Raw genomic sequence first — 27,101 nt, 5'->3', positions numbered from 1 at the left:
TAGGTTCTTGCTCAGTTCGCGCTGACAGTCAAGGCTGCCGCCAGGAGGCTGTCTAGCGGTTCACTTCGCTTTACGCCTAGCGCAGACGATCGTTCCACCCGGCTTCACCCTAATGCGTGACGTCCGCGACGCTCCTGCGCTCCCCAATGAGATCCGCGCGGCGATGGTAACGTGGCTGCCGGAAATGTCTGCTGGTGTCGCTGTCGATGTCCTCTGCGCTGTCTTCTGACCAGTATCTCGTCGTTCTGGCGCTCGGGGAGCTGGGCGGTCGCTGCTCGGGAACTTCGCCGGTAATCGCAGGGCTCTCCAAGCTGCCGCCTCTTGAAACCGCAAATCGATCTACCGCTCGTCCGTCACGCAAGGTACGCTGGGTCGCAGGCAACTTTCCTCCCCAAGCTGACGGCTCTTCGTCGTAGGACTCTTTTGCTTGTCTCTGACAGACCCGCCGGGCGACTCGCCAGGGTGTGGTCGTGACAAAGTTAGAAAACAAACGCCTTGACTTAGCCGCGTGATGCCTTCCGGAACTCAGCCACCTGTGTCTCAATTCGGAGATTCCTGATGTCCCAATCCCGAACGTCTCGACGTGGCGATCTTGCACCTTGTGTGCTTCCCGCGGCACTGCTTCCGACGACTCGCTTGGTTGTGGCTTCATCGTAGATTACTTTCTTGACTGACTGTTCACTTGGTACTTTAACTGATCCTGAAGGTTTGACTCTTCGTGATCGAATGATCCAGCTGCCAGCGCTCTGCGGCCTTATATAGGGCCTCCGGAAACCGTTATTTCCCTTTTGCGCGTGGGCCGCTGGATCTCTCCACTCGGGGTCCAAAGTCCGTGCCTCCCGGTTGACCCACTTGTCCTTCACGTACCGCTTCCAATCGATGCTCCGCCCACTGCTGCAGTCCCGCTGATTCCCGTGATGCTTGTGTCACGCCTTTGTGCCGCTCCACTGCCGAGATGTGGAACTTCCTCTCCCGGTCCAAAGTTCACGGGAGAGTCAAAAGTCCGGTGGAGTCCCGTTATCCGCTTTTGCACACGGCACTCTTGCCTTGCCCGCGAAGTCTTAATTCTCTCTCGATCTCCATCCTTGGTCTCCAAACTCTCTCGCTCTCCATCCTTGGTCTCCAAACTCTCTCGATCTCCATCCTTGGTTTCCAAACTCTCTCGCTCGCCATCTTTGGTCTCCAAACTCTCTCGTTCTCCATCGAAGTCTCCAAACTCTCCTTGCCGCGCCGTTACTACGCGAATTCGCCGCGTATCTGGTAAGCGGCCGGCCATCTGCTGCTGCTTCTATTTGTGGTGAGTTATTCAACTCCTCACAATGTTTAGGATCTGTGCACTCTCCTTCGAAGCAGCGTAAATTCTTCTGTCATCGCTGAAAATTTACATTTCTTAATTTAGAGTACTGATGTGTAAGAATTGTCCTTCCTTTTCGGGCGAAATGTCCTACCCTTGAACATTTGTTGTTCTTGGGTGTTTGAGCAGGCCAGCTTAGTTATCGCTAGCATGACCCGTTAGTACACACACTTACTTCTCTTTTGTTGTGTTGACTTTTTAACACATTCACTAAGTAACAATAATTTCTCAATTGTGTCGCATATGAATGTTTTAATTATATTTTCAGACATTTTTATGCTTTCTTTGACACCTGAAACTAAAATGTTGTATAAAAAGAGTAACCATTTTATGTGTGTTACCTTTTTTAAATTAAATATTTTTTATATGTTGGAGTCTCCCTCTTCCTGCTTGTGCTTACGCAGCCTCTTTGCGATGTCTTCCTTAAGATTGTGAAGTGATTCTCATTTAAGCAATCATGCATTCCATGCATTTTTTTAACGAGATTTCTTTATTTTCCAGCTTATCCTGCTGAATATCTCTTCTATTCAGATCTCTTTCCTAGCTTTTACAACAAATATATCTTATCGCTTTTAAAACAACCTGTCTTTTCTTGGTTTGTTTCACTTTCTGTGGTTCTGATGTACGTTTTGTGGACGAACTTGGTCGCACATATGTATGATGTACACAAATTAATTCAATGGTTATTCATTGATTTTTTAATTTTTATTTTCTTTTTTTTTATTGTTGTTAGACCTCTAATCACTTAACTAACTATTACATAAAGACACTTTAACGTTCAATTTGTTATATGACCGATCGAGGCTTCAATGCGAAATAGAGGGACTTCTTAATTCTAAAATCTTACCCAACGAACCTTGGCCAGAGGCATTTATTTTGTAAGCTTCTAGAACTTTAATTGTTGCTTACATTTAAAGCTTATGCTGAAACTGTCGCATTCCTTTGTGAAATGAAATTATGCTGATCGATGTATTTTAAATGAAAATTGGAACGAAACATGATTTTAAATTGGTACGCAATATTTTGGGCTTCGAACGTGAGAGGATAGCCAAGCGGGGCCATCGAAGTTAATGACAAAGTCAAAGGCGAAATTAAAATCAAAGGCAATATCGCTGAAGGCAAAGGCCATATCTCTAAGATCTTGTTTATATATAATCGTTTTTAGGTTTACACATTTGCGTATATTGATCTAAATATCAAAAGTATTTTCAGAAAACAAAAGTTAAATATACTCATAATTTGAACTTACTTCTTGTTTACTTTGGCATCAATGGGAAGGTAATTGTTTGTGCCTAACCGAAGTAGACACTTCCGGGTCACACCGCGGGACAAGGGGGTAATGAGCACTTGTCGCTGGCACGGGGACGCTATGATGGCAGGACGATCGCGTCGCGGCAATGGTAACGATGGTTACTGTGATGCCGGACCACAGGCGATGCTGGAGCTGCGCTGAGGGTGAGCTAACGTGGTTAGCTGCTAGTTAAGATAGTGTATTACGAGCCCTATTCCCAGATGTAGGAAGTGGAACCGCGGAGTTAAGAGGTGTGTTGATAACTGATTTATTCTTCATTTGGTACATGTTTATATACTACTTGGAACACGGAAGTTTAGTGTAATGATTAGTGAATGAGCTATTATCTAAAGTAGATCAGGGAATTATGATTATGGTAGCAGTTTGCGTAGTTGACTTTGCGCAGTTGGCTGACACTGCAAAATGTGCTGACTGCATTGGCCGGTCAGTGTGCCGTTGAGTCGGTGAGACGGTGAGTTAGTGAGACATATATTATGCTGATCAGCAATTCTCATATGCAGTGGGTGCTACTGAGCGCCTGGTACTGTTCCCAACTTGGCTACTGCTTGATTTGTTGGGTGTGGTCATGTTGAGTACCTTTGGGTACGAACATTCTCCCCCCCATTGAGGGGTACCCTCAATTAGGTCGTGATGTCGGTCAGCCCTTGACCGAATTGTATCGGAAGCACCTAACAAATCATTGACCAAGGTGGATCGTTCCTTCAACTGAGGTTCATGTTTGTGATTCAGGTCCTTCACATCTTCTTGATGCTGCTTAACACTCCCCTTTGCGATAAAATTGACATTACCGTGGGGACTGAAATTGTGCCCTCGTAGAACTTGATCATTTGGCACGTCTATGGTATGTGGACGTTCTGCAACAAAACTAAGATCTTTCTTGGTTAAGTTTAGAAATGGTGAACCAAAGTCAGCCTTCTTGTAGGTTTTGAATTGATGAGAAGTCGGTTCTATATTCATCGGATTTTTATCTTTCGTTGGTTCATAAGCAACGTTCGGTCCTGCAAAATCACCTCTGCCTTCTACCAGAATAGGGTTGATTTCCGTATCAGATGAGGTTTCTTTATTGAGATAACCTGTGATTACATAACCAAGCCTAGTGCCTTGTGCCAAAGGTTTATTAGGTCCTAGTTCAAGAAGTTCACCGGTTATTACACGAGAATACACCTCAGCCCCTAAGGTTAGGTCAATGGGTCCAGGTTGCCGAAAGTCAGGATCTGCTTACGGCAGTCCCTCGGGAATATTAAGATCGGTTGTAATCGGTACTGACGGTTGGTCTGTAATGACTGTGGGCATAATAAATACCTCTAGTAGTTTTTCAAACCCTGATGTACATGATGAGAGCTTTAGTGTTGATCTAATTGCTGTTGATATCTTTCCTCCGATTCCAGATATTTCAATCGGTGACCTTTCCTTAAGAGATAGCAGATCTGCCATTCTCCTTGAGATAAGATTCACCTGTGATCCACCATCTATTACGGCGCGACATGTTTGTAATTGACCGTTTGGCCCTTGTAATGAGACCTTGGCGGTCGCGAGCATAGTATATCCTCCTACGTGGTCGTAGCCTGCAATGGTTACTGCGCCGGCCACTGGATTGCTAGTTGGTCCTTTGTGTAACAGTGAATGATGCCGTTGCTGGCAGACTCGACAATTGGTCGGTGATCCACAGTTTTCAACCATATGAGCTGTAGACAAACAATTTGTGCATGCTCCTATTTGAATAATGGCTTGGCGCCGTGTTTTGGGGTCCATTTCCTGGAAACGGCTACATGCTCTAAGATTATGTGGTCCTAGGTGACAAATCTTACAGCTCTCTTCGTTGTGAACTGACTGATGGCGTAGTGTTGCTGTAGGTTGAGCGCTTATCGTCTCCAGCATGCAAGCGCGCCGTTCAATAAACGTTAGAACACTCCTTAACGTTGGAATTTCCGTTGGTGCATCCGCTGAATTTTCTAGAGCAGCTAAAGACTGCTGGTCTAGTTTTTTTCTGATAAGAAAACACAGGATTGGATCCCAGGATTTTGTGCTGATATCGAGGTTTTTAAGAGTACTCATTGAGTTTTTTATAGTGTCATGTAAGGCCCTTAGTTGGCGCGAGGAGCCGTCTATAGGCTTATGGTCAATAATTTTAGCTATGGCGGCGAATACTAATATTTTGCTGTTCTGGTACCTGGCCTTCAAGCGCAACCAGGTGTCGTCATAGCCACCCTGTGAGAAGGCTGTGTCTGTCAAGACGTTCCTCGCTTCACCACGAAGCGAACTCTGTAGAATATGTAGTTTTTGACTGGCCGAATATGGTTTGTTATGTACCAATTCCACAAAGAGATCATGGAACCGTGGCCAATCTAGATACTCGCCGTTGAACTCCGGAATGCTAATTGGCGGAAGTGCCAAGTTTAGGCTCATTGGCGCGTCGTTTTCTCGTAGCAGGTTCATTTCGTATTCCTCGTATAATGTGTGGAATTGGGCTAGCTCTGCTTCTGCCAGAGTTGCGGCCCCAGGTGTGCTATCCAATTCGTCGTGGGCTTGCCTAAGTAACGCCCAATGGAGATCCAGGTGCCTTTGTAGGGCTGGGGTGACAGTTGGGGCGTTCGATGCTAATGTTAATGATGACTCCAATTCGTTGCATCTTCTCTGCAACTGTCGGATCACCGTGTCAATTGCGGAATCTCCTTTGACTTGATCTCTTGTTGTGAGCTTGATGTTGGCCGAAGTTCGTCTGGGGGCCTTCGGAAGCCCGCTTCCAGTCGGCATGTTGTCCAGAAAGATATTCTGATATTTTTCGACCAGCTCTTTAAGTGCTACTAGTCGTGAAGAGTACTCACTTCCAGTGGGTAATGCCGCTTGCTGGACTTCTTCATCTAGGTCGCAAAACTGCTGCCAGAGATCGTTTAACTGATTTAGCTTACTGGAGTAATAGCTGTCTCGGTGGCGTCGGTCGGCAGAATCCTTGCCATAATTCTTAATGAGCTGTTGGATTTTCCCTTTCAGCTCGTTTTGGGTGTCTAGTAATCGATTGTGTAAATCGATTCTTGTGTGACTTGTTTCCTCAATGAATGAAGTAGACATATTGTGTGTCTTGGAAACAAAGAATCTTGTGAAGCTGGATGAAGCTGAGTACCCTGTGAAGCTGGATGAAGATGAAGTTCCTGTGACGCTGGAAGAAGAAGCGTATCCTGTGAAGCTGGATGAAGCTGAAGTTCCTGTGACGCTGGAAGAAGAAGCGAATCCTGTAAAGCTGGATTAAGCTGAAGTTCCTGTGACGCTGGAAGAAGAAGCGTATCCTGTGAAGCTGGATGAAGCTGAAGTTCCCGTGACGCTGGAAGAAGAAGCGAATCCTGTGAAGCTGGATTAAGCTGAAGTTCCTGTGACGCTGGAAGATGAAGCGTATCCTGTGAAGCTGGATTAAGCTGAAGTTCCTGTGACGCTGGAAGAAGAAGCGTATCCTGTGAAGCTGGATTAAGCTGAAGTTCCTGTGACGCTGGAAGAAGAAGCGTATCCTGTGAAGCTGGATTAAGCTGAAGTTCCTGTGACGCTGGAAAACGAAGCGTATCCTGTGAAGCTGGATTAAGCTGAAGTTCCTGTGACGCTGGAAGACGAAGCGTATCCTGTGAGGCTGGATTAAGCTGAAGTTCCTGTGACGCTGGAAGAAGAAGCGTATCCTGTGAAGCTGGATTAAGCTGAAGTTCCTGTGACGCTGGAAGAAGAAGCGAATCCTGTGAAGCTGGATTAAGCTGAAGTTCCTGTGACGCTGGAAGACGAAGCGTATCCTGTGAAGCTGGATTAAGCTGAAGTTCCTGTGACGCTGGAAAAAGAAGCGTATCCTGTGAAGCTGGATAAAGCTGTGAGTCCTTTAGTGGGAAGGGGGTTGCTTGAGTGTGATCCTTTGTTGTTAAAGGATCACGTCGGGGTCACCAATGTTTGTGCCTAACCGAAGTAGACACTTCCGGGTCACACCGCGGGACAAGGGGGTAATGAGCACTTGTCGCTGGCACGGGGACGCTATGATGGCAGGACGATCGCGTCGCGGCAATGGTAACGATGGTTACTGTGATGCCGGACCACAGGCGATGCTGGAGCTGCGCTGAGGGTGAGCTAACGTGGTTAGCTGCTAGTTAAGATAGTGTATTACGAGCCCTATTCCCAGATGTAGGAAGTAGAACCGCGGAGTTAAGAGGTGTGTTGATAACTGATTTATTCTTCATTTGGTACATGTTTATATACTACTTGGAACACGGAAGTTTAGTGTAATGATTAGTGAATGAGCTATTATCTAAAGTAGATCAGGGAATTATGATTATGGTAGCAGTTTGCGTAGTTGACTTTGCGCAGTTGGCTGACACTGCAAAATGTGCTGACTGCATTGGCCGGTCAGTGTGCCGTTGAGTCGGTGAGACGGTGAGTTAGTGAGACATATATTATGCTGATCAGCAATTCTCATATGCAGTGGGTGCTACTGAGCGCCTGGTACTGTTCCCAACTTGGCTACTGCTTGATTTGTTGGGTGTGGTCATGTTGAGTACCTTTGGGTACGAACAGTAATTTAAATGCCGCTTGAATGACACAATTCATTTCTTAACCCATTCAGTACTTAATAAAAAGGACGAATTTGTGTAAACATCTACTTTTTAAACTTTTTTCCTCGACTTGAAAACTTGAATTTTTTGATGCAAAAAGTTTCTTCAAACAAAAATAATAGTAACTGCAAAAAGAATTTTTCAAAAATAATTTATGCTTATATTTTATAAAATTTTTTGAAAATTTTTAGAAACATGAATTTGAGCCATATTTTTCTTTTTGTCATAAAAAGTTTTTCCGACGTTGTCACCTTCAAAAAATCAATCTCTTGCGCTCCGTTAAGCTGAGTAACGGATAACTGATAGTCAGGGCACTCGTTTTATTCTTCTTAAATTACACCATGCAAACAATTTTAAGTGCTCTTTTCTTAACCAAGGAGCCTTACTTTTCCAGAAACCCAGGTAGCCCTTGTATAGCATTTTGACAAGTTTATTTTGTAAACTGATGTTATTAGACTCTAGACTGCTTTCTATACGGGGTATTCGGCCAGATTAATCAGCATTGCTACAGTGTTGCAGATCGTTGCAGATACTCGTTGGTTGGCCAGGGGTGCTAACAGGATCCGTTCCCGCTCGGTTTCAACAAACTATTTGGTCGTTCCGCAAGGCACCGATTTGATCAATATCACCAGTTTTTTTTACAAAAAAATACATTGTTTCAATTGTTTTTATAGGAACTTAGCCAAAATTCTTAAAACAGTATCAGGATACTAAATAGTTTATTACCAAATAATTGATTGGTATTCATTCAAAGTAAAAAAAGTAATACATATTGCTGAGGCCGGGGTGAGCTTGTTCAGTGATACTTTTGACTTGAATAGCAAACAATTAAAATCAATATAATACAGCCGACCAAAAGTAAAAAAAAGACAGCATTTGCTTATGTTTAAACAATTTTCAATTCAACGGTTTATTGGTCGAAACTTTTATCAATATTTCCTTGTGTTTTACTTTTAACAAATAAACTAACTTTAAATCACTATTTTAATCTATCTTTCTAGTACAAGCAAGAAGAAATATCCTTTGATCACGTGGCTTTCACAGACAACTCTCAATGCTTAGAAATATTAGAAAAACCACCCCGATGTGTGTTCAAGTTATTGACAGAGCAATGCCATATGCCAAAGGGTTCCGATTCAGCTTATCTAATCAATTTGCACTCTGAGTTCGAGTTTCATCCAAATTATATTAAAGGTAATGATCGTCGTCATTGGGAAACCGAGTTCGGAATAAGACACTATGCTGGTAGTGTAATTTACGTTGCGGACGGATTTGTCGAAAAAAATCGAGATGTTCAACAAGATGTTCTGTTTCACCATATGAGTTGTAGCGAAGACATGTTTGTAAAAGACTTATCAAATTACCAGGTAACTATAAAGACAATTCGTTTATAATCAATTTTGTATTTAAGAGAGAACGCTATAGTTGGGTGACTCGGCTATCAGATATCCGTTACTCAGTTACCAACTTTAAAACAAGGAAGAACGCTATAGTCGAGTACCTCGACTATCAGATACCCGTTACTCAGCTAAATAGAGATATACAAGCAGCAAAGCGAGATTCAAATGCGCCACTTACCGGCGGTATACAGATTTAAGCGTTATGGGCGTTAGAGTGGGCGTGGCAAATTTTTTTTTAGGTCAATCGATAGGTATTGATGAGAACAATACATTTCAGATAAAAGCATAAAAATTGTGGGCGTCACAGGCTTCGCGGTTTGTGGGCGTTAAAGTGGGCGTGGCAAACTTTTTTTAGGTCAATCGATAGGTATTGATGAGAACAATACATTTCAGTTAAAATTTTTTTATCTAGCATAAAAATTGTGGGCGTCACAGGTTTTCGCGGTTTGTGGGCGTTAAAGTGGGCGTGGCAAACTTTTTTTTAGGTCAATCGATAGGTATTGATGAGAACAATACATTTCAGTTTAAATTTTTATTCTAGCATCAAAACTGTAGGAGCCACAGTTTTGGGCGGTTTGTGGGCGTTAGAGTGGGCGTGGCACTGTGCTGAAACAAACCGCCACCTACCGGCGGTATACAGACTTAAGCGTTATGGGCGTTAGAGTGGGCGTGGGCGATCAATCGATAGGAATTGACGAGACCAATACATTTCAGTTAAAATTTTTTATCTAGCATGAAAATTGTGGGCGTCACAGAATTTCGCGGTTTGTGGGCGTTAAAGTGGGTGTGGCAAACTTTTTTTTTTTAGAGTGGGCGTGCCAAATTTATTTTTGGATCAATCGATAGGAACTGACGAAACCAATACATTTCAGTTAAAATTTTTTATCTAGCATGAAAATTGTGGCGTCACAGAATTTTGCGGTTTGTGGGCGTTAAAGTGGAAGTGGCAAACTTTTTTTTATGTCAATTGATAGGTATTGATGAGAACAATACATTTCAGTTACAATTTTTATTCTAGCATCGTTTGTGGGCGTTAGAGTGGGCGTGGCACTCTGCTGAAACAAACTTGCGCTGCGTAAGAAGCTCAGGAATCTGCACGCCAAATCTTAATAGCCTAGCTCCCATAGTTTTCGAGATCTCAGCGTTCATCCGGACAGACAGACAGACGGACAGACGGACATGGCTAGATCGACTCGGCTAGTGATCCTGGTCAAGAATATATATACTTTATGGGGTCGGAAACGCTTCCTTCTGCCTGTTACATACTTTCCGACGAATCTAGTATACACTTTTACTCTACGAGTAACGGGTATAATCATCAAATTCCTTTGACCACATTTTAATAAAGCCCAGCGCACCCCTATCTTTGTTCATCATGGAAGTTATCCAACCCGTGAAACCTGGCCACATATGGAACTAATAAACAATTTTCAAAATTCAATCTAAGCGATCTTTGCTTATGCCTTTGCATTTGCCTTTGTCTTTGCCCTTGCCTTTGGCTTTGGTTCCGGTCTTCTTGGCCCAGCCAAAATAAACAAACCAAACTTAAAGTAAACATCAGCTTCCGCTCGAAGCCCAATCAATTGCGTAGCAAGCTTAAACTATTGCGTTCCAAACCAAATCAAATGGCATCGGTCAGCATATTTAAATTTCACAATAGGATGCGATAATTTTATCCCAAGATTTTATTCTAAACAAAGGATAAGTTCTTGAAGCTCAAAGAAAAGCTTCTGGCCGAGGTTCAAGAAAGAGATCGGAATTGGAATGTAAGAAATAAAGTGTCTTGTACTAATTAAATAAAATAAAAGGTATAGAACCAAGTTTGAATAAATAAAAAATATATTTTCTTAAATAGGTTACCAGTGACAATCTTAATTTGGATGAAGTGTGATTAGCAAACTTTCACCTTGGGTTCAATAAAACACCAAGATCGTTTACTAGTGTTATTCTATCCAATGAGATTTCCTTCAGCGTACATGCGTACATTGAGAATTTACACGACAAAAAATCACTACCTTGCACTTAGAGAACCATGTTTGAAAATTATTCAAATCGGATTCAAAGTTGGACTGGCAAGAAAAATCCCTGTACTGCAGGCATAATTTAACTTCAGAAGAAGGGAGAATGAGTTATAAATGAAGGAAGGTTATTTATAAATAAGTTAAAAGTAGCGGTCCCAGGTGCCTGCCTTGTGGAACACCGGGCTCCACGCAATATCTAAGCACGCACTCGGAAATTACATCGAGACCAGGCAAATAGACGGGCTTAACAGGTTGAAGGTCAATAAGCAGACAGTTTATTAAGAATATTAAATTCGACTTGAACACAGTGTAAGAATAGGGCTGTAAAGAATAAGGTAAAATAGAATATGTTGATGAACGCATTGCAGCCGTTATTTAATTTTGAATCTTATTCTCTTTGGTATATGAAATACTAACTTTTGCCCTTTTAATGTATTTTGGTGCTGCGTCACACTTTAGAGATTTTTTAGGACTTAGTGTTAAGACTACAACGGAAAGCATCGGACACACAAGAAAATGTGACAAAAATTTAATCATTGAAATACAGTCCACTCAAATTGGGAAATAAAACGTTTTTATTCTGCACCATATCTTTGGTCCTTCTAGCCAAATTAAGTTACTGATTAACATGGATCAGTTTAAACTTTTGAAGGCAGCTAGAAGTCGTGCGAAGGCAAGCATTACGCGTTTGCTAACGGCGTCTCAAGATCCACGTGCGGGATCAAAATGGGAGCTTGATGAAATTCAAGTTTCATTGGAAAGGCTCAACATCATCTGGAAGGAATTCGAGTCCATCAGCGACCAAATGGTCCTTTTTGACGAAGAGGAAGGGTACGTCGATCCAGCCATCGACAACGAAAGGTACGAGGACAAGTACTTACAAGCGAGCACATTATTTCGCAACCTCATACGCACCTGTGAAGAATCTCAAGAGAATGAAAGAGAAGGCAATAACTTCAGACAATCTGGCAACCCTGATGAGGCCGCATCAATGGCATCAGGAGTGGGAAACGAAAACCTAGTTCGTTTTCTGGAACAACAACAACAGCTCAACGAGCGTTTGGCTGAGCAACAAGCAACGCTTTTAAGGGCAAACTCGGCAGCAAATGTAATGCATAATGAACTGCCAAAAATCCACATCAAGTTATTCACTGGCGACTACAAGGAGTGGCCAGCCTTTAAAAACATCTTCGAGAGTACGATCCATAGCAAGCAGCATTTGACAGCAATACAAAAGTTGCACTACTTGAAAACGTACATCACTGGCGAAGCAGCTGACTTGATTCGACATATGCCAATAACGGATGCAGCTTACGAGGCTGCTTGGACTTGCCTAATTGATCGGTACAATAGACCACGCCACATTGTTAACACTCTGCTAGAGACATTTGTTAACTTACCTTCGACCGCCAGAGCAGATGTAACGGTTCTGCGCAAGGTGACGGACGGAGCCACCGAAATTGTACGCGGCCTGGATGCAGCAGGGCAAACTAATAGGGACTGCTGGATTATACACTTCATCCTAGCCAAGATCGATGCTGAAACCCGTCGCAAATGGATCGAAGGAAGCCGGGAACTGGAATCTCCGTCTGTGGACGATCTACTCAAGTTTTTAGACCGACGTTGCGAGGAATTCGAGCTCAGCAAAAGTGAGCCAGACATTGACTCCAAGGTTGGCCCACAACATGGCAAGGCAAAGCGCTCGTCACACGCCTTAGTATCGATGGAAGCAAACACTTGTGTGAAGTGTAACTCGAAGGAGCACAAGATCTACGCCTGCTCAAAGTTTGGTGAATTGTCAATCGAGCAGAGACGCACATTTGTTAAGGCAAAATCACTGTGCTTTAACTGCCTTAAGCCTGGGCATGTGTCGCGAAAGTGTGAATCCAAATTCACATGCAAGTTTTGCCACAATCGTCACCACTCTCTGCTACATGCAGATATTCTTGGTTCGCAAGCCGCTGTCGCTTCGACACACTCACGAGATGATGAAAGACACATCCCAAGCGCTCCCGAAGATGCTACCGTCACCATCAGCCATATCGCACGGGCACAAGTGGCTCCCACAGCTGAATCCTTCTGCAACGGCTCAACAACCGCAACACAGCCACAAGGGCTACGAAAAAGTGCATTGCCAACAGCTCTAGTGTTTGTAAGAAACGCAACAGGATCGCACACTACCTGTCGGGTGCTTTTGGACAGTGGCTCGGAACTGTCGTACATCTCCGAGCGGTGCGTACAGGCGCTCGGACTGGCACGCTCACCGTCACGAATTTTGGTGACCGGAATCTCGTCAATCAAGGCTGAGACAACTAGAGGCTGCAGCACACTGGACTTGCAGTCAAGGATCTCAGATCACACAATGAAGGTGCGTGCTCACGTACTCAGCAAAATTACCTCCACGTTGGCAAGACATGATGTCGCCGCCTCAGCACTCAAGGCATTCGCTGGCTTTGAGCTTGCGGATTCTGACTATCAATCGTTGGCGCCAGTTGATATACTCCTGGGCAGCGACTACGTTTGGACCGTGTTCACCGGTCAAAAGATGTTCGACAACCAGGGCAACATCATCGCCATTTCGACCATATTTGGATGGGTCATAACATCTATCGTTACTACCGGATGTTCATCTACAACAACAATGCACACGGCTATTGACATTGACGCTTCGCTACGGCGCTTTTGGGAGCTGGAGGATGTCAACCAGGAATTCCATGGGAAACCGGAGGACAATGAAGTTGAGCAGCACTTTGTGAAGACGCACACTCGGGACTCTAAGGGGCGTTACATCGTCGAACTTCCGTTCAAAGCCTCCATGGAACAGTTTTCGGATACTTTACATGGAGCGCTAACAAGATTCAGGGGTGTAGAGCGCCGCCTAAAGAAAGACCCCAATCTGCATTCACAGTACGTGCAATTTATGCGTGAGTATCTTCAGTTGGGCCACATGCGAGAACTATCGCCAGAAGACATTGACAAAAAGCCGAGCTTTTACTTGCCACATCATCCTGTAATTACCCAAAAATTACGGGTCGTATTTGACGGCTCATTCAAGGACACGAATGGACGGTCCTTAAACGAAGCTCTGCATATTGGACCCAGCATTCTACGAAACCTTTTCTCGATTTGCATGCGTTTCAGAATGTTCAAGTTCGTCTTTTCAGCAGATATTGTCAAAATGTATCGACAAATCTGGGTAGCTGCCAACCATTGTGGCTTTCAGCGAATCGTTTGGAGAGAAGATGAAACGACTCCTATTAAACACTATGAACTATCCACGGTAACATACGGCACATCCTGCGCACCATTTTTGGCAGTGAGGGTCCTGGATCAGTTAGCCCACGACCATCAACACGATTTTCCTACCGCTGCAAAAATCTTGAAGGAGCAGTTTTATGTGGACGACGTACTGACCGGAGCACATACCGAGGATGAGCTCATTCGCAATCAAAATGAGTTGATCCAGTTGATGAAATGTGCAGGCATGGAACTTGGTAAATGGGTTTCCAATTCATCACTTGTCGCTGACAGATCTCTCGCTACAACCGAAGTACAAGGCAAAGGATCCAATTCTACAGCAAAGGTTCTTGGCATTCATTGGGATCCAGAAGAGGATATGTTATCCTACAAAGTTTGCCTCACAACAAATCCGCACAACACCAAACGCCAAGTGCTGTCAGATGTGGCACGCATTTTTGACCCGCTGGGTATTCTGTCGCCAGTGGTAGTGCAGTTTAAAATTCTGTTCCAAGAATTGTGGCTGCTCGATCTCGGCTGGGACACGGAGCTTCCTCCAAAAATTGCGGACTGGTGGAATAAATGCCGTAACGACCTACACATCCTTCGCGACCTACGCCTGCCACGGTTTGTTCAAAACAATGAAGATCACATCGAACTGCATGGATTTTCAGATGCATCCATCAAGGCATATTCCGCAGTCATCTATAGCAGAGTGGTGCGATCAGATGGCACCGTATCTGTTTCGCTCATAGCAGGAAAAACCAGAATTGCTCCACTGAAGCAGCAGTCTCTACCGCGCCTTGAACTGTGTGGCGCTTTGCTACTGAGCCGACTTTTCTTATCAGTCAAGGCTGCGCTACAACACAAGGACATTGAAGTACATGCATGGTGTGACTCAACCATAGTCCTGGCCTGGCTTTCACATCCACCATCTAAGCTTAAAACATTTGTAGCCAATAGAACCTCAGAAATACTCGAAGCCTTACCCCGCAACGCATGGCATCATGTAAACACAAAGGAGAATCCGGCGGACTGCGCCACACGAGGAATGCTTGCTTCGGACCTCATCCATTTCGACCTATGGTGGATGGGACCTTCATGGCTGCAAGATCCAGAAATGCTTGCGGTAAAGTTGACCTCTAAAAAGTTCTGTTCTTCCCTTTTAGAAAACCATGGAAAAGAGGAAGTGAAGACCACCGCATTAACCGCACAGGAAACCTGCTCATTGTCACCAATCGAAGCTTTGACTCAACGCGTCTCGTCCTGGACAAAGCTGGTACGCGTTGTAGCTTACGTCTTACGCTTCATCCAAAAGACCAAGGCCATTAACTCTGCAACGCTGGCAAATGGAAAGATGCTCACCTTTGAGGAGATTCAGGCTGCTCGCATTCGTTGCCTGCAAGAGGCTCAGAAATGTTTCATGGAAGACCGAAAACTACTAACGGAAAACAAGCCCCTTCACAGCCGCTCCCAGTTGGTGAAGCTCTCGCCGATTATCTGCAAAGATGGCCTTCTTCGAGTTGGTGGACGACTGGACAACTCACAATTACCAGCTGATGTAAAACACCCTATACTGCTTCCCAAGTCGAACCGCATCACAAGAATGATTTTGGAACACGAGCATACGACAAATCTTCATCCAGGAGTTTCTGCACTTTTTGTTATTGTTCGTCAAAAGTACTGGATCTTTGGTGCGCGCAACCTGATAAGAAGTCTGGTTCACAACTGCATCAAATGCTTTCGCCAACGTAAACTCACGGAGCACCAATTCATGGCCGATCTACCAGGCATCCGTATAACAGAAGCTTTACCCTTCCAGCACTCAGGCTGTGATTACGCTGGACCATTTATACTTAAGGAAAGGAGAGGGCGCAATCCCCGAAAAACTAAGGGCTACATATGCCTCTTTGTTTGCCTTGTGACATCCGCCATACATTTGGAACTGGCAACCGATCTCAGCACAGACACATTCCTGGCATGTCTTAGGCGTTTCATGTCCCTTCGAGGAAAATGCTCACAGATCTTCAGCGACAACGGGACGAATTTTGTTGGTGCCAAACGGGCACTAGATGAGATGCAGCAACTTCTATCTTCGCAGGAGCATCAACGCAATCTAACACAATCGCTGGCCAATGATGGAATCAAATGGAGTTTTATACCTCCCCATTCGCCACATTGGGGAGGGAAGTGGGAGTCATCAGTACGTTCCGTCAAACTACATCTGCGTCGAGTTGTTGGAAAAACTGTTCTAACCTGTGAACAAATGCAAACTCTTATTGCTCAGATCAGTGCAGTGGTGAACTCGCGACCGCTATGCTACACACCTGACACCGACCTCACCTACTTGTCTCCGGCCCACTTTTTAATTGGGCGCCCATTTACAACTGTTCCAGAGGGAGATCTGACTAATTTGCCGATCAATCGTCTGGACTATTGGCAGCACTTGCAATCGATGTATCAAGGGTTTTGGAAACGCTGGCACCAAGAGTATTTAACATCCCTGCAGCAACGCCAAAAGTGGCGCAGCAAGGAACGCAACATCGCAGTAGATAATGTAGTCCTCGTCAAGGACTCAAATCTCCCTCCAGCAGCTTGGATACTAGCCCGTGTAGTGGAAGCTCATCCTGGACCAGATGGACTTGTACGCGCTGTAAAACTTAAGACGTCTACTGGAGAGATGACCCGGCCCATCACCAAGTTAGCAGTACTGCCTAATTCTGAAACATTGTTTCAGGGCGGCCCGGGATGTTGATGAACGCATTGCAGCCGTTATTTAATTTTGAATCTTATTCTCTTTGGTATATGAAATACTAACTTTTGCCCTTTTAATGTATTTTGGTGCTGCGTCACACTTTAGAGATTTTTTAGGACTTAGTGTTAAGACTACAACGGAAAGCATCGGACACACAAGAAAATGTGACAAAAGTTTAATAATTGAAATACAGTCCACTCAAATTGGGAAATAAAACGTTTTTATTCTACACCAGAATATGTCGTTTGAAAGACGTGGCAAAAAATCGGTTATTGCCTGATCAGTTGTTGCGGTAATTTTTTCAAAAGACAGCGAGGTAGAATAACACGACAAAAAATCACTACCTTGCACTTAGAGAACCATGTTTGAAAATTATTCAAATCGGATTCAAAGTTGGACTGGCAAGAAGTATCCCTGTACTGCAGGCATAATTTAACTTCAGAAGAAGAGAGAATGAGTTATAAATGAAGGAAGGTTATTTATAAATAAGTTAAAAGTAGCGGTCCCAGGTGCCTGCCTTGTGGAACACCGGGCTCCACGCAATATCTAAGCACGCACTCGGAAATTACATCGAGACCAGGCAAATAGACGGGCTTAACAGGTTGAAGGTCAATAAGCAGACAGTTTATTAAGAATATTAAATTCGACTTGAACACAGTGTAAGAATAGGGCTGTAAAGAAAAAGGTAAAATAGAATATGTCGTTTGAAAGACGTGGCAAAAAATCGGTTATTGCCTGATCAGTTGTTGCGGTAATTTTTTCAAAAGACAGCGAGGTAGAATAACTGGTGGATTTACGCTTAGTGCTAACATAATAATACAACTTTTTCGGGTTTTGAGAGAATTGAACTTTGCAACGGTTTAAATAGGTTTGTAACTTAGAGAAGTTTAGCACTTAAGTATCTAGAAAAAATAGATTAGGAGCCAGTATCTTTGAATTTCCTGTAAAGTCTGAACTTCTTATTCTTAGGTGTGTCAGCTCTTTACTGAGCCAAGGGGCAATGTTGGAGACTGACGGATGTAAAACGGAACACAAGAAATGAAAAAGAATTGACTGTAAAATTGAAAATATTTGTACCATCATCCATATTTTGGGATGAGTAGAGATCGATCTAATCAAAGCCTGATATGAAACTGTTCAGTCTCCAATAGTCAGCCTTGCGAAAACAATGTAATCGCTTACTTGACTTCTCTGATTTTCGGGTTGAGTAAGAGGTGCTACTTTGGACAGAAACACGCGGTCCGGATTAGTTACAAAGCACTGGTCCAGTAAAAGGCCTAAAGGGTTTCTTATGTAGTTAACTTGAGACAAATATATGTAAAGCAAACCTTTAGTGAACTCCTGATGAGCTAACGGAAGTCAGACATTCGTTTTTTCATTTGGGGACCACAAAGATCCAGGTATATTAAAATCTCTTAGAACCACAAGTTGATCTTTATTAGACAGCTTAGTGGAGACTAACTGTATAGCGAATAGATGATTTAAATACTCCGGAAATTCAGATGCAGGCGGAATGAAAATTACAAAAACGGATACCAATTTAATAAACAATTTTAAACTTTTATTTAAACTTTACTTCCACAATTATTTTTCAGGAGTGATATCTTAAGCTAATTTTACGACTGCCCAAGTTTAAGTTGGTTCTTTTCCCTTGTTAACTCGGGATCGAAGCTTTTGAAAGCTTGTCCTCTTAATTTCCCGAATTCTTGATACCGAAGTTAATAACCGAGTAGGATTGCTGTGATCAGCATGGATAATTTGGAAGCAAAGGCGACGACTAAGTATGGGATCGCGATTTATTACATTTCGGCCGTGAGGTAGGAGTTCTGTAAATGTTATTTCAATGTTATTTTGGGTCGCGTTTTCTATAATGGTTTCAGTTGTAGTTTTAAATTCTGAAATTTCTATTTCTGTTTCTGTTTTGGTGCGGTTTTTTTGAAGTTGTTATATTATTTTGTTTGATTTTGCGTGACTTATATAATGTTAAAAAAGTAATTAAAAATATTAACAACTCAGTTCGAGGGATATTTTTGTATTTCCGGTTTTTAAAAATTTATTTATGATGCTTATGTTGTCTAAACTTAGATTGGAATCGTTAGAGAAAATGTAGTCTGTGGTCTAATCTAACATTTTTTGCTTTTCATTAATGTATTTTATGTTATTAATGACGATGCTTTCATTAAATAAGATCAAAAATGCACCATTAATTAAAGTGTCGTTTACAATGTTTTCTTTGAAGAGGAGGATGACGCCATTGTCCAAATTTTCAAGGCTTTTGATTTTTCCCTTCATTTTTGTACAGTTTGCTTTTTTTCCATTTTATAGAACTCTCGTTAGATAGGTTGCAATAACTATTGAATATCTCTTTTATTGAAATTGGTTTATTTATCTTATAAAATATTCCGTTGCATAACGCTGTCTTATAGTCTACTATTAGTTTTCCACTATATTGGGCAATTGCCGTTGATGTATACAAACTTCAAACATTATTTATTATTGGGTACTTAAAATATATTATAAGCGAATCTTGGTTTCTTACTATTTTGTATGTTGAAATCTCTAACGCCCACAAGCCCCACAAAACTGTGGAACCTGAAGTTTTAATGCTAATATGAAAATTTAAACTCAAATGAATTGTTCTCATCAATACCTATCGATTGACACGCCTACTTTAACGCACACAAACCGCCCACAAACTTCAAGAAATCGTAAATGTGAAAGCGGATATCTCGGAAAATATTAAAGATAGAGAATGGGGATTTCAGATTTAGATTCCGTAGTCTTGAGCGCACCGCAAGTTTGTTACGCGAATATGCCATGCCCACTATAACGCCCACAAACCGCCCAAACCTGTGGCGACCACAATTTTTATGCTAGATTAACTAGATTTAACTGAAATGTATTATTCTCGTCAATACCTATCGATTGATCCAAAGAAAAAATTGCCACGCCCACTTCAACGCCCATAACCCTTAAAACTGTCTACCGCTCACATAACCATATATTCAGATCACGGGTAGGTGGCGCATTTCAATCTCGTTTGCATGTCTCCATTTCCCGTTTGTCCCTTTAGCTGAGTAACGGGTATCTGATAGTGTAGGTACTCGACTATAGCGTTCTTCCTTGTTTTTTATTTAAATTTGTCTTTGAGATTATAATATCAAATTATAATATCAAATTAAAAACAAATTAAAAACATATTAACGACTTCATCCCAAAACAACGCAACATCAAAAATCTAACGACGCACATTGAAAATTAGTTCTAATTAAGAAGCGACGCAACTTCGAAAAAACGCAAAACGAAACGACGCAAAGCGAGGGATAGGCGTACAGTAATTTTTATTTACACATTATTTTTGATATTTTGGGTCTTTTTTTCGTACTTATGTACATATACTTATTAACTAAAATTTCTTTATTGTGATTAACTTATTATTATAGTTTTTATACAATCTTAAAAGATTCCAGTTTGGCATCCATCACATAAGCTTGAAAGTGCTTGCTAAAATTTGAAACCTTAATTAATTGAGTAATAACAAATAATTTGTGAAAGACATTCAAGAACATGCAACGTTTTATGAAAATCAATAAAAATCACGTTCATCATACATAGTTACGTGCCTTTATTGTCGTCGGGCAGTTATTTAAAAAAGCCACAAAGAAAATCGCACACGGTTTTAGTTTTTTCCACTTATTTATTTATTTATTTATATCCTAGCGCTACAAGTGCACACTTATAATTATCGCGCTAGTCACATTGAGTTGATATTTTATATTATTATTATTTTTAAGTTATTAAAACAATTTCTCTCGCTCTTAATTATTATTATTGACTAACATCAAATTTTCGTAGTTTCTTAGTTACAATTAATATTGTTTTTAAAATATATATATTTTTATTGTTTTATTTTTGTTTGGTTTTTTTTTTTGTTTTTTTTTTTTGTTTTATTTAATTTTTATACTTATGTGTACTGGTATTTTAAAAGATCTTTAACTTTATTGTAAAATTGAGTTGCCCTCCTAATTGTTTTGTATTGGTGCGGTAGATTGTTCCATAGCCGGATACCATTTATGAAAAATTGCCTTCTCGAACACAGTGTTTGTATTCGAGGGCATATGTAATTTTTGGTTCTTACAGATGTGGCTGGGGTAAGTTTATTGAAAAGATATTTTGGTTCTCCACTCGTCACTATTTTGTGAAAGAAGATTAAAATTCTGAGATCGATCCAGGAGGTCAAGTTAAGGTCAAGTATTTAATATGTCAGTTCTGATACATGGTCAAAACGTCTTAAGTTAAACACATAACGGACAACTGAATTAAAAGCTACAGTTAATGTACGCAAATCCCGCGCATCACAATTTCCAAAAATTTCTATGCCGTAAAAGAGAGTGGGCAGGAGGATAACTTTGGCGATTAATAGTCTAACTTCCTCAGTTAAGAACGATTTGGAGAATGAAAATTTTCTCAGCAGAGCATATGTACGCCCTGTCGCTTTGACTATATGGTTGCTCCATGATAAAGTATTTTTAAATGTTATGCCTAGATTAACTGCATTCACTTCATAGCTTATCGGCGTATGGTTTATATATAATTTTTGAAGTGAATGTGTTGAAAGTTGCTTTTTACCAATTACCAAGCACTTCGATTTTTTAGGATTTATACCCAAGCCATTTTCCTTTGCCCATTTTTCAATTAGCCACAACATTTTATTACTTATACGGACACAGTCATGTATTTCAGTTACGGGTCTTCTAACATATATGTGGGAAAGGAAAAGAAGACAAGGAGTGGTCATGTCTACAACAGCTCTGCCTAAACTTATTTTACTTTATTTACATTAAGGTATATTCAAATCTGTTAACGTAAAATTATCGCTTGCAACTCTGTTAAAATATTATATTCGATACCGCACGAAAAGAATCGTCGCATAGAGTACTCGCTTTTGCTTTCTGTTTTTCCGAGGAAGAAGATGTAAAACGGAATATCTTATTGTCTATCAATTAAATAAAGTCATTAAACTTAATTGTTGAGATTATCTTTGAACCATCACCGGCGATCCTACATATATTTGGACATCATCAGCATATAAATGTACTTCACACTCAGACAGGATATTAGGGAGATCATTGACATATATAGAAAACAATAAAGGGCCTAGCACAGATCCCTGTGGCACTCCCCTGGATAAGTTCCGGAGAGAAGAAACTTGCGTTCCAGAGACGACTGCTTGAAACCTATTCGTTAAGTACGACCTAATAAGCTTCGTCGCATTAGTTGAGAAATTAAACATATTCCTAAGCTTGGTACAAAGAATTATTTTCTCTTTCTTATTATATTACTATGTTATTTTAAAACTTTATACATATACACATTATATAGGAAGTTTACTCACCTTTTCCTGAACAATGTACGTCTGACCGGCTTCACGATAAAATTCAAGTTTCAAACAATCCACTAAAACGTATGTAAGTGCAAGTGAGTCAACATGATCGAAGTAGGCCAATTCGAATTTCGAATATATCTTTTTCGCTTCCACTCACTTGATTGATGTCGCCATATTGCTATGTCCTCTCTTTTTCGATGTCAAAGAATATTCGGAAAAGAGAGAAATCGACAACTTGACCTTTTTTGGTATCAATTTGACATTATTTAATGGTAAACATGACATGTGTCTAAAAAACACTAATTTACCATGCGCATATCATTGTTGATCCTGGCTCGTTTTTTTTCTGTGTATGCCAGCTGTATTTTTTCTTGTAAAAGTTTCTTGGTTAAAATATCTCTCTTATATACATTTTTTAAAGAAAGTAATAGTGATTCCCGGTTAATTTCTTAAGAAATTAATTTTTCTTCATGTTGTAATTTTTCGGTTCTACCATTATAGTTCAGTGTATCATTGCTTATGTCAATAAATCCTTTTAAACCCTCTATATCATAAAAATTTTGTTTGGTATGAAATATTGTCATGTAATGGAATATTTTGATTATTAAGTATCCATTGGCTGTAGACACTCTTTTATAAAAAGGGTAATTCTATCCCGTTTTGGTAAATACCTTTTTATATATAGCAGGCTGTAACCCCGGTGACTATTAAAATATTAAATTTTTTATTATTTTTCTTGTCGCCGGAAAATGTGTGGAAGGCCTACTGTTCTTTTAAAAAATGGTCTTTTTAAATATTATTTATACGCATCTGTTTGTTTTTTGGCTGAGCCGATGACTCAACTTGCGTGCGTTTAGCTGGCTGTTATGGTTGTTGATATAGTTTTTTTTCCTGGTTATAGGTGTTGGAGTACGTATTTATAACCTTTACTCGTAGAGTAAAAGGGTATACTAGATTCGTCGGAAAGTATGTAACAGGCAGAAAGAAGCGTTTCCGACCCCATAAAATATATATATTCTTGATCAAGATCCCTAGCCGAGTCGATCTAGCCATGCCCGTCTGTCTGTCCGTCCGGATGTACGCTGAGATCTCGGAAACTATAAGAGCTAGGCTATTGAGGCCTAACTGTGGCTCCTACAGTTTTGATGCTGGAATACAAATTTTAACTGAAATGTATTTTTCTCATCAATACCTATCGATTGACCAAAAAAAAATTTGCCACGCCCACTTTAACGCCCACAAACTTTAAAAATTGTAAATATGAACGCGGATATCTCGGAAACTATAAAAGACAAAGAGTTGAGATTTCAGATTTCGATTCCGTAGCCTTGTACGCAGTGCAAGTTTGTTACGCGAATATGCCACGCCCACTTTAACAAACCGCCGAAATCTGTGGTGCCCACAATTTTTATTTTAGATAAATAAAAAAATTTTTAAACTGAAATATATTAGTCTTTATAATACCTATCGATTGATCCAAAATTGCCACGCATACTCTTTTATTTATTAATAGGTTTAACTTATTGTTAACCAAATTATAAAAGTCCATAGCTGAGAATTTATTTTGTGTGAGGACGCTTCATTCTTTTTCAATTATGTAAATAGGTGTCTTGTCGCTAAAGACGAAGTTGAGCCTGGCTAAAATTGGGTCAAAGTTTAAAACCATTCCGTGATTTATTTAGGCATCATTGGCCTTTCCCGATGTTTAATTTCTTAAAATGGTTAGTGCTACAAAATACCTGCGGCTCTTACGAACGTATAACTCCATCATGGTTTCGGGTGCTTCTCGCCAGGCCACATAATCTTCTAGACTTCCGGAAAACTGTGGTAGGGATTTATCCAGAGTTTTGTCGCATGTTATGCTATCGTCGATCGGTTTATATTAACTCTTGAGTCTAAAAGGGAACGTAAGTTTTTTATTTCGTCTTGTTACGTTACTAGCGTTCAATCGGACGATTATGGCTAACGTTTGTTAGAGTGTTTGTCTGTTAGCGCTTTGGCTTGTAGACGGACCATTTGTATCAGTCATTTTAAAATTTTGTAGTGCGTTTATTAGTTCCGCCAGGATTAATCTGTCACTTTTAGCGAAGCTGAATATTGATATTCCTTTATTAAGTTTAGTATCCATACTGAATATTCTTAATTTTACGTATATAAATTTTAATTTAAAGTAATTCTACTCTCACGATTTGCTTTCTTCAGTAGTCCTGGTTATCCTTTCAGTTCGTCGATGCCTTCTTCGATCTTCGGTCTTCGTAGTCCTCTCACAGCTAGCTTCTTCCGTAAGTGTTCTTTGGTTCTTCTAGGAACTTCCTGGTTTCAATTACGTGTGCGACCTTGTTAGTTCATTGTTTCACTTCCTGTGTTAATTTGTTTTTGGTATTTGTTGTTTGTTTTTTCTGTCTTTTGCAGTTTTTTGATGATTTTATTTTCGAGAATAATTTGTTGATTTTGTTGGTTAATATGTTGTTGGTTTTGTTGCTTGAACACTTGACGTATTCTTGCATTTTTATTTTATAATTCTTATTTCACTTTTAAATTTTAAAATATAATTTATTTTTGAATTTTTAGTTTTATATTTAATTTTTAATTTCAGTTTTGATTTTTTCTTTTTATATGAAGTTTTTGGTTTTTGGACGACTTTTTGTTAGGTTGGATACTAGGCCTTAGCAAAAAAAAATATTTTTGGTGCACTTTTAATTTTGTCGTTTATATACATCTGATTAACTCCCCACAAATCCCAGCAGCAGCAACAACAGAAGGCCGGCCGCTTACCAGATACGCGGCGAATTCGCGTAGTAACGGCCCGGCGGGGAGCGGTGGGAGAATAAGAAAGTTTGGAGACCAAGGTTGGAGAATGAGAGAGTTTGGAGACCAAGGGTGGAGAATGGGAGAATTTGGAGACTAAGGTGCGGAGAATGAGAGAGTGGAGACTTGGCGGGCAGAGCGAGAGTGCCGTGTCCAAAAGGGAATAACGAAACTCCACCGGACTTTAGACTTTGCCGTGAACTTTGGACCGGAGGAAGAAGTCCCAGATCTCTGTAGCGGAGCGGCACACAGGCGTGCGGGAACCAGTGGGTCGGCAGCATTACGCAGAACTTCATTTGGAAGCGGGGCGTAAAGGACAAGTGGGTCAAACAGGAGCCACGGACTTTGGACCCGGAGTGGAGAGATTCAGCGGGCCATGCGCAAAAGGGAAATAACGGTTCCCGGACGCCCTATATAAAGCCGCAGGGCGCTGGCAGTAGATCAGTCGATCACGAGGAGTCAAACCAAGAAGATCAGTCAAGATACCAAAGGGATCAGTCAGTCAACCAAGTAAACTACAAGGGAGCCACAACAAGTCGAGTCGTCGGAAAGCAGCGCCGTGGGAGCCAACAACGAGCAAAATCGCTCCGTCGAGACGTTCGGGATTGGGATGCCAGGAATCTCCGAATTGAGACGCTGGTAGCTGAAGCCCAGAGGGCATCACACGGCTAGGTCAAGGCGATCTGTTTATCCCTGTCAACTAAGTTCCGGCGTTACGCCTGGAGAACAAGAGTGGAACAAGACAGAAGGGAGAGCGGTCGATCGGTGCGGTCTCGAGTGGAGTTGTCCAGGAGAGCCCTACGGTTTCGACTCGTGAAGTCCCGGAATGGTGTGTCCGAATCCCGAGTATAACAAGTCAGAAAGGAGAGCGGTCGATCGGTGCGGTCTCGAGTGGACTTGTCCAGGAGAGCCCTACGGTTTGGACTCGTGAATTCCCGGATCGGCGTATGCCCGAAACCCCGAGTACCAGAAGCCACTCTACGTCCAGACGCGCGGCCAGCACAGCCAAAAGCAGTGCGCAGGACATTGTCAGGAGCAAACCAGCCACCGCATCACGACAGCCACGCAAGACAGATCGAGCCACGCGGAAACGTCCCGGACAATAAGCAAAAGGGTGAGGCTAGGGTGGAACGTTCGTTAACACTAGGCGTAGAAGCGAAGTAAAGCGCGAAACAGCTTCCTGGCGCTTAACCTTGACTGTCCGCGCGGGCTCAGCAGAAACCCCAGTGGGACCATCCGGGACAGAGCAAGGGACAGGCGGCGGTGTGTCGAAAGAAGTGATCCTGGAGAGCGCAGCATCTGTTCACCCCAGTCTGAGAACGGTGACGCTTCCGAGTCCGAGTCGTTATAAGCAGTCGCAAGGTCAACACGTCAGAGACGAGTAGCGAGCGAGCATCTTCAGGGAGCTTCAAGGATCTTCAGGGAGCTACAGGACTGGAGCACCGATTTAACGAGGCGAGAGGTCATCGAAATACCAGGACCGTCGAAGATATCGAAGGCCACAAGTGGCGATATCAAGGCCATCCGAGCTTCCAAGTCGCTTGTAATAATATACCCGCAATAAACCCACTACGAACCCATGAACTCTTTGCTTTCTCACTGAGCTACTGAGCGGTCACGTTTATATAAATTTGGTGTGACAAACACACAATCTACTGAGCTAGCCACACGATTCTCGTAGCGAGCAGACCACAAAAATCAGTTCGTTACATCTGGCGCCCAACGTGATTGCGACTTAAACAGAATGGGAAAGAAGTGGATCTATCGCCTTAAAAATGAGGACTTCGCCAATGTCGCACAGAGGCTTAATGTCGCCCTGGACAGCAGATTAGAAGACATGAGAAGGGCATTGAAAGGCACAACTCTTCGACATCTGGGCCGAGCTGGAAGCTACATACCACGACAAAGCCGGCCCAAGCATCACGCTAACGAAGGCCGAAGAGGACAACATAGTGGCAAGCCTGAGCGTTGACAACTTACAAAAAGACGCCCACAGGAGAGAGTCAAGCCAGGAGAGGAAAAAACACCGCTGATCTCGAGACCCAGTCAGTCAGACTATGCAAGGGTCGCTTAGCAGGTCCGCGAATGGTCGTTCAGGTTCGACGGGGCGGAAAAACCGCCGACACATAGGGCAATGCCGGAATTGCTTAAGGGTTCATCGCCAACAAAAAACAATGGAAAACCTGGGCGGAGTTTATAGATTGCTTCCACACATACTTTCTGTCTTCTTCACCAGGGTAGCGGATCAGGT

At 42.0% G+C, this 27,101-nt stretch overlaps 1 protein-coding gene across 10 annotated transcripts in view; it reads left to right on the top strand.

The window, feature by feature from the left end:
- The window catches only part of Myo81F (Myosin 81F), a 2,624,640-nt gene that overhangs the window by 955,636 nt on the left and 1,641,903 nt on the right, over nt 1-27,101 (top strand). For all 10 annotated transcript variants that reach the window (XM_070995759.1, XM_070995757.1, XM_070995758.1 and 7 more), the window contains one exon: nt 8,245-8,610. In XM_070995759.1, the coding sequence (XP_070851860.1) occupies nt 8,245-8,610 (366 nt within the window). The remainder of the gene's footprint in view (nt 1-8,244; nt 8,611-27,101) is intronic.

Source organism: Drosophila suzukii, chromosome 3 (assembly GCF_043229965.1).
Source record: "Drosophila suzukii chromosome 3, CBGP_Dsuzu_IsoJpt1.0, whole genome shotgun sequence".
NCBI classification, from domain to species: domain Eukaryota; kingdom Metazoa; phylum Arthropoda; class Insecta; order Diptera; family Drosophilidae; genus Drosophila; species Drosophila suzukii.
The sequence above is the reverse complement of the archived record's forward strand: the minus strand, read 5'-3'. Positions and strand labels throughout refer to the sequence as shown.